Here is a 17,954-nt window from a genome sequence, read left to right as displayed (position 1 = left end):
AACGTGAGCTGTTTATCTCTGGAACTGGTATTGATGGTTGCCAACTCCAACAGAATGAGTAACTAGAGTTATCATGTACCCTTTTGTACCTTTTAAAATTTCAACCCTCTGTAAATCATTTATTCAAAAGATAAACACCTCCATTTAGAAAAATGAGCAAGCGATGTGAACAGACAATTTGCAAAGGAAGAAATATTCTTAACACATTTTAAAAAATCAGTTGCATTTAGTACTTGTAGAAATGCAAAGTAAAACAATAAGATGCTCTTTTTGCATATAAAATTAAAGAAACATAATATTATGTAATGCTAGCAAGAGTGCAGATAAATTCACTTTAACACACTTTTGGTGAGACTATATGTTGGCAAAAACCTTGCTAAATTATAAAAAATTTCCACTGCGTTTCAAAAATCTTAAACTGCTCATATACTTGATATAGTAATTCTACTTCTAGGAATCTATTCTGAGGACATAATCTGAATTGCAGACAAATATTTGTGCATAATAATGTTAACTGGAGTCTCATTTTTAATACTGGAGAATTTATAAAACCTAAACTAATCCAAAATGTGGTGGAAGGGTGTAGAGAGAAGTTTATGTTGCAAGAGCTGATAAAATAAGTATGGTATACTCATGTGATGAACAATTTTGTTAGTCATCAAAATTTTGTCGAAAAATAATGTTAACCCTTGAAAATGCTTTTTATATCAGCTCATGTAAAAAAAAGTAGACTACAAAATTGCATATATAATGAGTTCAATTATGTTTTTAAAATATTCATAGAAAAAGACGGGTGTTTCCAGTCCAAGATGTGAGGTTTCATACACTTGTTTATCTCCCATCCTTCCCCATTCCACTGAAATGATGATGAAGTACCCAAGAAATAAAGCCATGATAGCACGAAAATATGAATGAAGAAAGCTGAGCTCAGTAGACCAGATAAGTTTTAGAAGACAAAAAGCAAATGTGTCAACAGTGACGGGCAAAAGCAGAGAAAACCGTGGCCCAAAACACACACAAGAAAAGGCAACAGTGAAAGGGGGGCCTGAGATAGACATTACTGGTTGCTGTGCTGGTATTTTCAGTCTGCCCACCAGATTCACTCTCCACTCTTGTCCCTTCAGATCTACAGTGCTAACACTTTGCTGCTAAAGCCCTAGATCTCTTTGTAAATACAACCTCTTTACACTATCCTGTTTTGCCTGTTTCCTATTGGAACTCTGACTGATAGAGTTGCCTCCTCAAAGCCAGTCTTTTCTTCCTAACAAACCCCCTTTCGTAAAATATTTACCCTGGTCAGCTCAGATATATGCTTGGTTGGAATCTGGACCTACTTGCAACCCCATGAGGTGAGTTAAAACCAATTATGATGGTCCCATTCCCCTGGGCTGTGACTGCTTTAGCCATGGCCATGTGACACAATTCTGACCAAAGAGAATTGGGGGACAGCTTGTGGGAACTAGCTTGTGGGACCTTTTGGGAAAGGTTTAATTCTCTGATCAAAGTGATACATAGATCCAGAAGATAAAGAACTCTTTTTAAGTCAATAATAAAAGGATACAAATAACTCAGTTTAAAAATGGGCAAAGGATTCATTCAAAGAAGGTATACAAATGGCCAAAAGCATACAAAAAAGATGTTCGACATCATTAGTCATTAGGGAAGTGAAAATCAAAACCACAATAAGACACTATTTCACACCTACTAGGATAACTACAATCAAAAGAGGGAAAATAACAAGTATTGGCAAGGATGAGTACAGCAGTCCCCATTTATCTTTAGAGGGATATATTTCAAGACCCCCGGTGGATGCCTAAAACTGAAGATACTACTAAAACCTATATATACTGCTTTTTTCGTATACATACATAAACTTTATGGCTTCTCTGTGTCATATCTGAATTGCCAGCATCACTATTCTTGCACTTTGGGGCCATTATTAAATAAAATAAGGGTGACTCTACACAAGCACAGTCCAATCTAGTAATCCAGGTGGCTACTAAGTGACTAATGGGGTGGGTAGCCTATGAAGCGTGGATACAGCTGGCCAAAGGGATGATTCACATGTTGGACAGAGATGGAGCTGGATGACTAGGGATTTTATTATGCTACTCAGAACAGCATGCAGTTTAAAATTTATGAATGGTTTACAGAGTTACAATAGAGTTACCATATGACTCAGCAGTTCCACTCTTAAGTATATATCTGAGAAACAGAAAACCTATGTTCACCCAAAAACCTGTACACAAATGTTCCTAATATCATTACTCAAAATAGAAAAAAATGGAAACAACCGAAATGTCCATCAACTGATGAGGAATGGATAAACAAAATATGGGATTCCCATACAATGGTATGCTACTCAGCCATAAAAAGGAATGAAATATTGATATATGCTACAACATAGAAGAATCTGGAAAACATAGTGCTAAATGAAAAGAGCCAGACTCAAAAGACCACTGATTTTAGGATTCCATTTGTATGTGAAATATCCAGACTAGGCATATATAGAGATGGAAAGCAGATCTGTGGTTGCCAGGGGATAGCGGAGGAGGGACTGGGGAGGGACTGGGAAGGGCTGTTTAAAGAGGGGTACAAGGTTTCCACTTAGAGTGATGAAAAAGTCCTGGAACTAGATAGTGGTGATGATTCCATAACATGATGAATGTATTTAATGCCACTGTCTTGTATACCTTAAAATAGTTAAAACAATAAACTTTATCTTCTGTGTATTTTACTACAATTTTAAAAAAACTTTCAAGAAAATGAAGTACCGATTCATGCTACGACACATATAAACCTTGAAAATCTTATGCTGAATGAAATAAATCAGACACTAAAGGCTACATATTGCATAATTCCAAATATATGAAATGTCCTGAGCAGGTAAATTCATAGAGACAGAAAGTAGATTAGGAGTTGTCAGGGCCAGGGGGACTGTCGAAGGAGGGTGGAATAGGGTGTTACTGCTTAAGGCACAAGGTTTCTTTTTAGAGTGATAAAAATATTCTGGTATTAGACAGTGGTGATGGTCGTACAATTCTGTGAATATACTAAAAACCACTGAATTATGTACTTTAAACAAGTGGCTTTTATGGTATGTGGATTATATCACAATAAAGCTATTTTTTTTAAGTGATACATGAGGGCATGTGGCCTCTTAATCTGCCTCTGGGCACTGACCTGAGGGTGTGATGCCTGGAGCTGCTGCAGCCATCCTGTAATTATGTGCTAGCTCGATAACTGGCTTGATGTGCTGAGGTTATCAGAAAAAAGATGAAAATAATCAGCTACCTGTTGATGTTGTTGAGCTGCTACACTAACATATGCTGGAACTGCACTACTTCTGAACTTCTTGTTATGTAAGATAATAAATTCTTTATTGTTTAAACCAACAAACATGACTTGGAGGTGAGAGAGTCTTAACTGATATAAATCTGTTTTTTTGTTGTCAGCCCTGGAAGTGAATCAGAATGGGAAACAGGACAGAAATCATAGTCTTAATTGAAGTTCTGTGTCCAGAACTGATATAGTTCTGCCAGTCACTTTCTTCTCTCCCCCACCGACAACTCATCATTGCAAATCCGCTGGCAGCAAACTATATTTGCCACCATTACCCCCAAATAGGCTAAAAGAGAAGTATTCTCTAAAGAAATTGAATCCTTTCCCTGAAGAAGACCCAGTAGATAGTGTAGGTATTTGGTGCCCCAGAGGAGTAATTTCATCCAGAGTAAGCTCATTTGGTACACAGTATGGGTGGAGAGGTACAGCTCAGGTACCTGCTCCTGGAGGAGGCTGGTAAGTCCAGACAGTCACCCAAGACTCATAGCTCACAGGCAGTCCTCCCACCAAGAAGAGGCCAGCTGGAGAAGCAGACATATAGCAGAAAAGGGACCTATTTCAGCCACATATGTTCATTAATATATTAACAAAGGGAAGACTAATAGCCACCAGAAAGTTGAGGAAAACCAGCACTAGCAAAGAAGACAGCCAAGATAATTAAACAGAATAATTGCTTCTGGGATGAAACCAACAAAAATTATTAAATGCATAGAAGAGAATTTTAAATTATTTTAAAATTCATGTCCTAAGAGAAATATGAAAGTAGGTGCTGTTAAAAAGAAAAAGTATATTCAGACATGAAAAAGAATTCTTAGAACTCAAACTCACAACTGCTAAAATAAAGGCTCTTTAGGACAACTGGGAGTAATAACGGGGACATCTTTCAGAACACAGAGGAAAAGAAATTTTAAAAGGAGAAGTTGAGAAGGAGGGTCAATTCAGAGAGTCCAACATTCATCTACAAGAAGTTCTTGAGAGATGAAATTTCAAAATTGGAGGAAAAAAAATGAAAGGAGTAATATATATAAATTTCTCAGAGATAAGAAAGACATGAGTTCTTAGGTTGAAAGTGTAGAACCCATTAAATGAAAAAAGACCCACGTAAACAGACTCTCATGAAATTTCAGGACATCAAGAATAAAGAGGACAAAAGCTTCTAGAGAGGATAAGGAATGAGAAAAATCCTAATTTGGTAGGATAGGATGTGGGAGAACAATATAATGTTATCTTCAGAGTTTTAAAAAAAAAGATGATTTTTGAACATAGCATTCCATATTCAGATGAACATTTTCAGAAAATAAGGACTTAGAGAGTTTATTTAGTGTTGCTCTTTCTGAAAACTTTGTTTGAGGATATTCTCCAGATCCAAGAAATTTGGGGGCACTAATGCTCTCATCTTAAAGAGGCATCAAGATGTAGAGTCTATAATTGATGGCAGATTATTTTTAGATATAAAGGTAACCAACTGGAGAAATGAAAATAACCATACAAAACTAAAAGGCTGAGAAAAAGAGGAGAGGAAAAGGAAGTTGGGAGGTGGGTCATGAGCTAAATTTCTTCTTTTAGAGAGGGCAGAAATAGATTTTTTTTTTTCGAAGTTGATTGATCAAGAAATATAGGTTTAAACATACTATTTGCAGACATGAAAGTAGCCATCAAAATAATTTTAAATGGAGGCCTGGACAATGGGACTGGAAGGTAGGGAGGTGAGAAAGAGACTTTCTTTTTTTTTTTTTTTTCTTAAGAGAGTGGAAGGAAATACAGTAAATGTTAACAGGAGTATATCAGAGTGATACAATTATCAATGGATTTAATTTTATTCTTATTTCTCTAGAGTCTCCAAACTTTCTATAACAACCATGAATTATTTCAGTAATCAGGAGCATACACAAGGTTTTCTTATTTAGGATCAGGGAATCTTGTGGTTGTTTAATGATTACCAAGTCCTTAATAGTGTTTGCCCTTGATCTCTGATTTATTGGAGGAGCTTCAAGTCATTAAGAGTTGACTAAATTCAACTTCCTAAGGAGATACAATCTCGTTGGTATTTAAAAAAGAAAGGAGAGTGGTTTGGCCATATTTAATATATCTCCATCTCTGTACAGTCCTCCTTTTCTCAGCACTTTCTGAATGACGAGTCCCTTCTACCCATTGCAGAGAGTGTCCACTTCCACCACTTCCATGGCAGACACATATCTAACTTCAGTTTCAATATTTTCAGAGACCATATCTCCCAGCAATCCATTCTCTTATCAGACAGTTATTATTAAAAAACTCTTCTGTATATTTAGCCAAAGTCAACTTCCCTGGAACAACCTCCACCTACTTACCTTGATCTTGCTCCCTGAAACTTTTCAGAACAAGCTAGGCAATCTTCTATGTCATACTTCTGCAAATACTTGAAGATGATTCCCACATCTCACTGGCTCAACACCAAGTTCTTTTTTGCTGTACATCTTGCTTATACCGCAGCACTTCCACAACCTTCAGAATCAAATTCCTCTTTTGTTCCCCTAGGACTGACTATGAGCTCATTCATTCATTCATTCATTCATTCATTTTGTAATTTAATTTATTCAGTTACCTATTGTGCATCAGATCCTTTCAGTTAAGGATACACATTTAAACAAATAAACTTGCAGAGTCTCTCACCAGCTTGCTTGAGCAAATTGACTTAGTTCAGATGAGGTAAACACTACACTAGTGACCAAACAAGAACAGTAGTAACAACAGTTCAGGAGATCAAGAGAGGAACTAATGGTCTCAAGGCAGGTAGAAGAGGAAGCAGAGAAATAAAATCAAGTCGAGGAGTGAGCTAAGAAGAAGGTTCTCATAGAAGAAGTGAAGTTTTAATTTGCGAGGAATGATACTTCTAACTTTTTCAGAGAAGAAACTAATTATTTTGAAATTTTTAAGAGGAAGCTAATCTGTGTCTGTCACTTCCAGGATGGAGAACAAAAAAGTGAAGTATAAATTATAAATGGAGCTCCTGAGATTATGAGCAAGGGTGAATGAATTATTCACTACAGAGAAAAGAAAACCTAATACATTGCCTTTCTTTTTCTCCATAGAGCTTTGTGTTTATAAAAGTTAAAAAAAAAATGTGATATATCCAAAGAGTGGAATATTAGTCATCCATAAAAATAATTGAAGTACTGATATATGCTACAACATAGATGAACCTTGAAAACCTAATGCTAAATGAAAGAACCCAATCATAGAAGACTATATATTACTGTATGACTCCATTCATATAAAATGTTTAGAATAGAGAAATGTTTAGAATAGAGACAGAAAGATTAAGGGAACAGGGAGATAGTTTCCTAAGGGGAACAGGGAGATAGTTTCTTTTTGAGGGAATAAAAATGTTTTAAAGTTGACCGTGATGATGGTTACGCATATCTGTGAATATACTAAAAATAGAATTGTATTTAAATGAGAGAATTGTATGGTACATGAATTATATCTCAAGAAAGCTGTTTTTTTTTTTAAGCTAATTAATAGCTCTGATTAGGATGGGATGCTGATTTACTCATTTACCCAAGCTTTTCTTGGACACTCCAGAAAATGGCAGAATCTCTCTAATTTAACTGACTCCAACCAAAGGCTCTGACTCATCCCCAAGGGTAATGAAGCACATTGCTCAATGTTCATGGTCTGACACACTCTTGACTCAACTCCTTAGAGTGCATTTAATATCAACATTCGACAAATGCCTGCTGAGTAGTAGGCTCTGCCCTGGGCACATAGGTCAACAGGGTAGAGAGTGATCCTGCCTTAGACTCTCAGAGACTGTTCTTTTCCTATCCAGAGCCTGACAAAACCCAGCCCTGGCCTCCACCTCAGAGTGTCAGTGTAAATACTGCTTCCTTTGGCCAAGTTCCCTCTTTTTAGAGTGCAGGTAACCTGAGGTTATTGGACTGTGTGCTCATAGAATGCCATGTTTAATTTGCCTTCCTAAAACCCTGTTTAAAGATCAAGACAGATTGGGGTGGGGGAAAACCCTAGTGAAAAGAAGCAGATGGTGGATTTTATGAATTAGCTTTACAGCGTCAATTGAGGGTCTTTCATTTCCCATAAGACCCTTTCTGCATTAATTGCTGCAGCCGGCTAAGGAACTCCTTCCTCCTTTCATCCCTTCTGGGCTCTTTCTTGCAGCCCTTGTCCTTTCCATTATTTCTCTACTCAGGCAAGTCACTGTGAGCACTCACCATTCTTTCCTGTACTGTGAGTGATCATCTAGACCTCTGGAAAACTTCGGGAGAATGAAAGCCCTATTTCAGATCCAAGTTTGGGGAGATGAGCAATGGTGGTTAGACTGCCTGAATGGTGCAGAGGACACGTCATATAGTACATTTTCACCTCACAGTAGGTGCCAACTGAATTACAGTCTCCTGATTTATTAGAACAACTTATAGGAAATCCAGTGTTCGCTTCTCAAATACTGAAAAGACAATAACTACGTATTTGACTGACTGAGTATCCATCATTGGTATTTAGGAAGTCTACTATTCATAAGATTTCTGAGTCATTATTCTTTTATAGAAATCAAAGTCACCTGAACGAAAAAATACAGCAAGGGACCAGTGAGGCATAGGGCAGGTAGAGAGAGGGACACTCAGAACATGGCTCTACCTCAGACAGCAGCACCTGGGAAAACTGGTTAAAGACAGGGAAGAAGACATTTTAACCACCAAGAAAATGTCTCTATGGTGTACCAAGGAATTAGTTGGAAAATAGTGTCGTTTCCATACCTGCTTAGCAAGGTAGAGTTTGGTTGTAGAAGATCTCTTGGTTCTGGATCTATATATGTGGAGAAGCTGCCAAGGGGCCAGAAGCCAAAGGAAGCCCAAAGGAATCCATACCAGAACAGTTTGCTCAAAACAAAGTGGCAGGTCTGCCTCCGGGCTATCCAGCAATGAGGAGTTCTGGGGGACCAAAAATGCAAAGATTGTTGGCTACATGCATTTTTGAAGACAGAAGCCCAGCCCTAGCTCACACCCTCCACCCCAAACCCTGTTTCCAAAAATTTAACTCAGTTCTATATCCACATTCATCCTGATCCTTTAACTAGCTGTATTTTCCTATTCATCTCCATTAATATAAATTCGCCATTTAATGACATTTAATGACTTTTCTGGCCAACCCAACCTCGAAAGGTTTTTCTTCCTGTGATTTTAAGAGAGTTTATCCACCAGTTAATCTGAGTAAACTTCATCACTATATTTGTCAAGTTGTGGAGAAAAGAGGGATTGTTCTCCAATCTGAAGGAGAGAATAGTTCCCTGGGATATAAAAACTTCTTATCCTAGTTTTTAGCACTTGTTGGACTCATTGGCAGACATTCAAACAAACATGCAGGCAGCAGGCAGGCAGAATGCTTAATCATACTATGATATTTAGACTCCTATAGCCCGAGGGCTTATGCTGGAACCTGAGCGGGCCTTCAGCCCGGGAGCAGCAATGACACTGTCAGGTGGAAGGCTTATCTGTATTAGTCTTTACACTCTGCAATAACCAAAAGTGTCCTTGTAAGATGAGGGTGGAGGGTACCAGTTCTTATATCTGAGTCACATGAGAGTAGATTTTTCTCTCCCAATAAATATTTTTCTATTGTTTTGTAGGACTGTTTGCACAGATTCTTTAAAGAAGAGGTTGAAGTGCCTGATTGAGATGATCTGTTAGGTAATCCTCGGAGAGAATTCTCAAAGTTGGCCTATTAAGCCCCACCTTCCTGGGGTATACTTGTCCTATCCTTTAGGGCCCTGGGCCCAGATTCTTCCTAAGACAGGAAATGCTGCCCACGTGCTCTGCTACCTCATTCTTGCTCTTCTTATCTCTCCATAAAGTTATCTAACGTTAGAATTAAAAAGACTTATCTAAGATAGTTAAACTATTTTAACAATTGCTCTGGATGATTCCAATAAGGATGCTAGGAATTTGCAGATCACATTTTCTCAAAAACACTAAATCCAAGGTCCCTTCTCATTCTCTATTCCATTTGTTGCTCACCCTGTTTATCTTGAAATTCGCTGCTCAGTGGACCACTGTCTCAGTGCTCAGATGCCCAGATTTGTATCCCTGGCCTCAACTTCCAGTCCATATCATTAACTGCCAGTTCCTCTAGAACATAGCATTATCATTTCAACATCAACATATCTCAGCAAGACTCAATCGCAGACCTTTGCTTCTTCCTCTCACCCCACAAACTGAAATTCCCTCTCCTAACATTAATGAAATTGGAAGGCTTTTTTTCTATTTCTCCTTAGAGAGACAATTTTGTACCTAGCTTGTTCAAGAAAGGAGTCTGAGATACGATAAACATGTTATGAAATAAATATATTACTCTCCTACATAGAATATCCTCTGAAGATATGATTTTCTAAAACAAGCAAAGCAAAGCAAAACAAAACACCCTGAGCTTTCAACCAACTACACATCTAACTTTTCTGGTTCTTACTGGTGGCCACTCTAGGCTAATATACTACTTGTTCTGAGTTTGAGAACAGAATAAGTATCATTTCTCACCCAAAAAGTGGAGTTGCAGAACTTCTCCATGATGCCTGGAGCGCTTCTGGAAAGAAGACTCTCGTATGACTGTTTTTATTTACTCTTTTCCTCAGTGAAGGTGGAAGGTAAGTAGCATTAGCAATGAGTTGTCTCCCATTCTGATGTTCCAACTAAAGGCGGGTATCCTGACCTTTCATCCCAACCATTTAATCGTTAACCTTGCTTGAAAGTATGTTTAGGTGATTCTCGTGGATATACATGTGACTAAGAAAACCTAGAGACAAGTAGACTCATTAGTTTTCACAAATATCAGAAGCCTTTGTAAGTGTAAGCATAAAAGGAACCACTGAAAGATGTCAGCAGAGCTGACAGCTGAATGGAGGAGCCTTTCCTTCTGGGGACCCATGACCTAAAGAAAGAAGCGTTAGTGCAGTGGCAGGCACCCCTAAATGTGACATTTCACTGCTGTTTAAGGCCTTACAGTTCACAGAAATGTGAAATATCCTACTCCTCCGCATTTTTAATTAAGAACATAGAACTTAAAATGTGATTAAAAATAGTGTAAACTTTGAAAAACCCAGGTTATAAAATAGTATATTTGATGTGAACCTACACATATATAATTTAGGCATTTATGTAACAAAATGTTAGCTGTAGGATTGTGGGTAATTTTTATTTTCCTTTTTACTTGTCTGTATTTTAGGATTTTTCCATAATTATCAGGTGTTATTTATGTAATAATATTTTTAAAGCAAATTTTTGTGTGTTATGGTAAAAAAACACGTATTATAAAATTTATCATCCTAACCATTTCTAAGTGTACAGTTCAGTAGTGCTAAGTGTATTCACATTGTTGTGCAACCAATCCCCAGAACTCTGTCATCTTGCAAAACTAAAACTCTATATCCATTAGACAACAACTCCTCAGAAACCCCTTCACCTAGTAAAGCAAATGTTCTTTTAAAATCAGGGCACCCTAAATTAATAGCAGCCAGACATGCTTGTCAACATATTAAAGAGCAAACACTATCATTTAGGAGATCATGTGGAACCATTTTGGTTGTCAACACAGAAAAAACCCACCTCTTTGTTCTGTGGGCATATATGGACTATATCTACAGAGATAAATTAACAAGAAAGTAATGTATATTTTAATATATACATACAAATATTTTCTAATGTATACTTTAATGCCTGGCCTAAGGTTAACTATACTTTGGTTACCTTAAATTCACAAATAATAAGAATATTTACCACTAGTACCAGTGGATATGTGCTGCATTAGTAGCATCTGAAAGATGTATAAATTTTATTAGGACATTCATTCAGTTAACCTCTTATGAGAGGTTATTATTAAAATGATTTAGGCCTTGGGATGAGATCGACCCAGGGTCAGAAAAAGTGTGATATCAGTGTACTGGTTTTGGTACAGTACAGATCTCTGACCACACCAACAAAAGAAGCTGAAAAGATGACATAATTATAGATTTTTAAAAATCCATTAGTGAAGACACAGAGAACCCTAAAGGCACAAAACCAGGGGTTGGTTTCACCTGTGGGCAAAACCTAGCTGACCCTCGTTTTTGTGTGACCCTGGTTTTCACATTTTTAACTATAAAGTGTAAAAAGACTAGTCAGCATGAACAGTCTTTCAATAAGAACTGTTCAATTTTTAAAAAATAATTTTTTATTTTTAAATTACGATTGGCATACGATCTTGTATTAGTTTCAGGTATTCAACATAGTTATTAGACATTTATATAATCAACAAAGGGATCACCCTGATAAATCTAGTACCCATCTGACACCGTACACAGTTATTACAATATTATTGATTATATTCCTTATGCTACACTTTACATCCTCATAACTATTTCAAAATACCAATTTGTATTCTCAATCCCTTTCCCTTTTTCACCTCCCCCCTAAACCCCTTCCATCTGGCAACCATCAAAATGGTTGCCAGTATCTGTGAGTTTGCTTCTATTTTGTTTATCGTGTTCTTTAGATTCCACATGTGAATGAAATCATATGGCATTTCTCTTTCTTTGTCTGACTTATTCCACTCAGCACAATGCCCTCTAGTTCCATCCATGTTGTTGCAGATGGCAAAATTTCATTCTTTTTTTATGGCTGAGTAATATTTCATTTCAGCTTAACTTCTAACAAACTTTTTCAGGCCATGCGTGGAGCTGGCATAATAGATTAGAATCTCGAGGAGTCTGAGAAACAATCAGACTACATTACTCCCAATTCTTTGTCACGCTGGTCTTTACCACCTGCTGAGATTAGTACTACAAAATGAGAGGGAGCAGTTGGGAGAGCTGAGAGAAAACCTCTAGACACTTCAAGCTTTCGCCTATGGAAGACCAAAAAGAGCTGACAGAAACCATGCTAATGCAATTCCATTTTCACAGAGAGTAAGGAAGCCCTAATAATTCTTGGGATGGCCAAGGGAAGCAGCAGGCAGAAGGGCTGAATGAAATCTACCAAGAAAATAGAAAGCAGGGAACACTACCGACAACAAAGATCTCCACAACAATCCAGAGAATTTTACCAAGATTTTCTCACCTGAGTCCTACCATCAGAACCAAGAGAAGTATACACCCTGAAGGTGCACCTTGTCCCCATTTACATCCCATGCTCACCTTTAAGTCCTGGCTTGTCTGGTGAGTGGTACAGATGGTGATTGAGCTTTTCAGCTCTTACAAGCTATTCCGTGGCAGGTGGTAGATAATAGAGAAAACAAGTTTATTAGTCTTGTTTGTTTGCTTTTGTTTGTCATGACAATCTCGGTATTTTCTGGAAATTATAACTGTAAGTTCGAGATGTTAATATCATATGCTTCTGATCAGAGATAGGATGCAATGTGTATATTTGCTATCCTTGTGCACTGATATAGGTGCCTATAATTCTAGGGATTAGAGCCTTCTTCCTCCCTCTAAACCTCTAGATTTTTTTTTCATGTTTACCCATTAGTTGTCAATATTCAAAAAATGGAATTCCTATACCAAGGATGATAAAAATAGCCAGTAGATCTCTGCAGGAACTTTTAACATTAATAAGGGACAATATCTTAGGGGATCCTTAAAACAGACAGGAAAAAAATCTTTAACATACAGGGGTTAACTTTTTTTTTATTAGCATGTTAAAGCCTCTAAATAAACCCAAGGAACATAAAGAAAGACAGGAACATGATGCAAGCAGTGGTCTAATTATTTTTTTATATGATTATGTTTTATGATTTGTCTAGATACGCCCAGGGTATTTGTTTTCCATAATTAGGCCAACTGAATTTGGACAGAAATTCATTATGTTTACCATAAACAACTTCTCCTAGTTTCTCAATATGCACATTCTAAACTACTATTATGTAATCAAATGACCTTCCCATACTTACACATAAATGTATAAGTGCATAAATAAAACCTGAATAAAAACAGGGTGCCAAATGTTTGTTAAGGATTTATGATTGTTCTCATACTTGTTACCTTCTTCCGCTGTTAAATATTTGAATGATTAAATTTTATATGGCCATTATCCCAAGTCAACTGATGATATAGTCTCAAAGGAAAATGAAATCCTCATGTCTGAATCCATTCCTTTAAGAGCTAATTTTGACCAAATTGGGGAAATGAGAAATTCTGATGAGAGAAATTAGTGGTACAAACCTGGCTTACTTGGTGATGTTAATGGTACGCTGGCAGACATTGGACAGCTTGTCATGCATACTTCACAGCCAAATTCCAAAGGTTTTTTTAGAAATTTCACAAATATCTGGAATTGTTTCCCCTGATGCCCCAGCCAGCCTACTCAACATTGGCCTTCCCAAACTGGTCTCTTTGATGCCCTCCAGCTAATCAGCTTAATCAAGAAAAACCCTTAATTTCCTTAAGCTAAGTTTTCCTCCCTTCCCATCCCTTCTATAAATCCTGGTTTTATCTTTGTTTGTTGACAATGGTGCAATGACAATCTCCCTCACGTGTGAAAGAACTTACATACAGACACCTAACTAAATATCTGAGCCTTTCTTTGGCAATGATGTGAGTCTTCTACATCTCTAATTAGCAGATGGAAGAGGATCTACCTACTGGGCTTGTCTAGCAAGTACCTGTAAGAGCAAGTTGGCTATGCTTGAAAATGTTCACTGAGACTAACGAAAAGACCTTGTGAGAGACATGGTGTGAGTGGGATCATTTACTAAAAGTAAGATATAAGCCCCCTCTGGTGTTTATTGCAAATAAGAAGAACAAAAAGTGATGGAGAGAAGTTATAATCATGTGTTCAAATGAGAAGGATTTGTACTTGTTTGTGCTTAAAACATTCTGAATAGCCTTAAAAGGAACAGGTAAAGGATTGAATAGTCATCAAAACAAGTTTTGGGTTATAGAATATTTACTAACATAGATAATGACTAAGAACTTTCCCAGATTAATGTCAGACACCAAAGCACAGATCCAGGAACTTCAGAGAACACCAGGCAGGATAAATGCAAAAACAAAAAATTGTATCATATTTACACCTAACCATATCATATTTAAATTGCAGAAAATCAAAGATAAAAAAAAAATTATGAAAGCAGCCAGAGGGAAAAATATCTTACCTATAGAAGAGCAAAGATAAGAATTACATCTGATTTCTCCTCAGAGACCATGCAAGCAAGAAGAAAGTGGAGTAAAATATTTAAGCCATTAAGAGAAAAAAAAAAACAACTCAGAACTTAGTATCCTGCAAAATTTTCCTTCAAAACATGAGGGCAAAATAAAGACTTTCTCCAACAAACAAAAATTGAAAGAATTTGTTGCCAGTAGACCTGTCATGTAATAATTGTTTTTAAAAAGTTCCTCAAAGAGCAGGAAAGTTATAAAGGCTGGAAACTTGGATCTACATAAATAAAGAAAAAGCACTGGGGAAGGAATAAGTGAAGGTAAAATAAAAATCTTTTTTCTTATTCTTAATTGAGCTAAGAAAAATTCGTTTAAAGGAATTCAATACATTGAATTTCACTTAAGTATAAGTGAAATGAATGACAGCAAAGATACAAGGAATGGGAGGGAGAAATTACGATTATTTTGTTATTATAAGGTACTCACGCTACCTGTAAAGCACTAGTGTTATTTGAAAGTGGACTTGAATTAGTTGTAAATGTATATTGCAAACTCTAGGGCAACTACTAAAAAAAGTGAAAAAAAGAAGTATAATTGATATGCTAAGAAAGGAGTGAAAATGGAATCATATAAAATACTCAATTAAAACCACACACACAAAAAACAACAGAAAAAAAGAGTGGAATACAAAAGTAGAAACAAAGAACAAGGGCAACAAATGTAAAACAGTAACAAATATTGTAGATACCAATCCAATTATATCAATAATTACTTTAAACATCAGTGGTCTAAACACACCAGTAAGAAGACAAAGACTGTCAGAGTGTATAAAAAATGAGACCCAACTGTATGATGTCTACAAACCCATTTTCTTTTTAAATATCAAGACACATTTTAAATATAAAGATACATACAGATTATATTTTAAATATAAAGGCACATATAGATTAAGAATAAATGATTGGATATAGATGTACTGTGCTAATACTTACGAAAAGAAAAGAAAAATAGCTGTATTAATTTCAGACAGAGCAGACCAAGGAAAGTTATCAGAGATAAAGAGGGACATTACACAATGATAAAGGGTCGATTTTTCATGAAGACATAACAATCCTTAATATGTAAGTACCTAATAGAAGATCAAAATACATGAGGCAAAAAGTGATAGAACTGCAAGGAGAAATAGATGAATCCACTCTTATGTAGTTGTAGACTTCGATACCCCTGTCAGAAATGGACAGATCCAGCAGACAGAAAATTAGTGAAGACATAGTTTAACTCAATGACCAGAAATAATGAATATCTATAGACTACTTCATTCAACAACAGATTCTTCTCAAGCTCACAAGGAACATTCACCAAGACAGATTACACTCTGAGCAATAAAACACACCTTAACAAATTTAAAAGAATGGGAATCACACAATGTCTGCTCTCAGGCCATAGTGGAATTAAAGTAGAAATCGATAACAGAAAAAATAGCTAGAAAATTCCCAGATACTTAAATATTAAACAACATAATTCTAAATAGCATATGGGTCAAAAAAGAAATCTCAAGAGAAATATTTAAATATTTTTAATTGAATGCAAATGAAAACACAAATTACCAAAATTTGTGGAAGTTTTCAAACACAGCGCTTCGACCATAGAATGCACATATTAAAAAGGAAGCAATATCTAAAATCGATCATCTTAAGTTGCTCTCTTAGGAAACTAGAATAAAGAAGAGCAAATTAAATCCAAAGTAAGTAGAAAAAATAAATAATAAAAATTAGAGCAGAAAGCAATGAAATCAAAATCAGAAAATCAATAAGAAAATCAATGAAACCAAAGCTAGTTCTTTTAAAATATATATATTTTAAAATCAGCAAGCCTCCGACCATGTTAATTAAGAAAAAATGAGAGAGAACAGAAATTACTAATATCAGAGAGAGGAAAAAAATGGCGTCGATGATGTCCATCCCTCTGGTGAGCAAATCAAAGTTGTGACAGAAACAAGGAGCAGCAGCAAGGAAAAATCACCTGGGATCTAGATGAACAAGCCATACAAATAGGGAGAAATACAAGAAATCACCCTGCAATGGCAGAAGGTAGGACAGGGCGAGGACGCAGGGCTGCCTGGTCTCCAGCGGCTAAGTGAGAGGGAGGCTGCGGCAGCGGCAGCCGCCTCTTAAAGGGGCCACATTCGCAAGTGGATTTTCGCAGTGACAGACCTGCTTGCTCTGAGCACCAGTGCTGATTCGGCTGTGTGTAGAGGGCACCAGGGACTTACAGGGAGACATTGTCAGAGTGAGAGCCTAGGTGAGACTCGCTGGGTACAGAAGTGCAGGCGGTATCCGTTGTTCCCTGTTGAGTCCTCCCTGATACCAGTGAGCTGGACACAGCACCGCCATAGCTGTGACGTCATCAAACTGGATAACAGAGGTCGCTCCGCCCAGAGGATTCCCTGAAACCCTGCCTCCCCCAACTCACAGCCCCACCCAAGCCACATCTACATGTATCCTTGGCGAGAGTCAGGTGCTCCTTGCTGAGCAGAACCTAGACTCACACTGGAGGCAGCTGGCCTCGGTTTCTGCTGTGGCCTGTTGAGGCAATTATAAGCACAGCATCTGTAGATTTCTTGCTGAATCTTAACTGGTGGCCCCAGAGGGGAAGAGGCTTGGGCTAAGTTTGGCCTGAAGCTGAACCTCTTGCAGGACTGTGCCACTGAACACCTACTTCACAAATCCACACTAATAAGACTGGGAAACTTAGGAGCTTTGCTTAGTACATAGAAACAGACATGGAAAGGCAGCCAAAATGGGAAGACAAAGAAGCAGAAACCGTATGAGAGAACAGAACATAAATCCAGATATAATGGAGTCAGTAATCAAACAGATGCAGAGTTCAAAACACTGGTTATAAAGACGCTTAATGAACATTTGGGAAGTATAGATAAATTCAGCAAAGAAATAAAAAAACAGAAAAACGGAAATGGAAATTATAAAAGGGAACCAGTCTGAAATGAAGAACACATTATCTGAGATGAGAAATATATTAAATGGAATAAACAAAGGATTAAACAAAGTGAATAAAGAAAAGGATCAAATGCCTTATCTAGAGGATGGGAAAGCCAAAGACACACAATCAGAATGGCAAGAGATAAGATGCCAAGACTATAAAAATAATTTAAGGAGAATATGGGCCACTACTAAGGGTCCAAATATCTGTCTGATTGGCATAACTAAAGAAAATCAAGATGTCAAATAGCTGTTTGAAGAAATGATGGAAAACTTCCCTAACCTGGTGAAGGAAATGGACATAAAACCCCAGGAAACTCAGAGAATTCCCAAAATCAGGGATCCAAAGAGGCCCACACCAAGACACGCCATAATTAAAATGCCAAAGGTTAAATACAAAGGAAGAATGTTAAAGGCAACAAGAGAAAAACAAATAATTACATATAAGGGAACACCCGTAAGACTGGCAGCTGATTTCTCAAAAGAAACTATGCAGT

The 17,954-nt window shown here is 37.0% G+C and overlaps 1 protein-coding gene across 1 annotated transcript in view; it reads right to left on the bottom strand.

Annotated features, from left to right (window-relative positions):
* The window catches only part of ABCC2 (ATP binding cassette subfamily C member 2), a 57,372-nt gene extending 44,838 nt beyond the window's left edge, over positions 1-12,534 (bottom strand). The window contains exons 1-3 of the mRNA XM_011378827.2: positions 12,500-12,534; positions 9,870-10,125; positions 8,097-8,270 (exon numbers count right to left, since the gene is read on the bottom strand). Coding sequence (XP_011377129.1) covers positions 8,097-8,270; positions 9,870-9,899 — 204 coding nt within the window. The 5' untranslated portion in view covers positions 9,900-10,125; positions 12,500-12,534. The remainder of the gene's footprint in view (positions 1-8,096; positions 8,271-9,869; positions 10,126-12,499) is intronic.
* Positions 12,535-17,954: the final 5,420 nt, after the last annotated feature.

This window comes from Pteropus vampyrus, unplaced genomic scaffold (assembly GCF_000151845.1).
Source record: "Pteropus vampyrus isolate Shadow unplaced genomic scaffold, Pvam_2.0 Scaffold348, whole genome shotgun sequence".
Classification (NCBI taxonomy): domain Eukaryota; kingdom Metazoa; phylum Chordata; class Mammalia; order Chiroptera; family Pteropodidae; genus Pteropus; species Pteropus vampyrus.
Note: the sequence above shows the minus strand (reverse complement) of the source record. Positions and strands in the feature narration are given on the sequence as shown.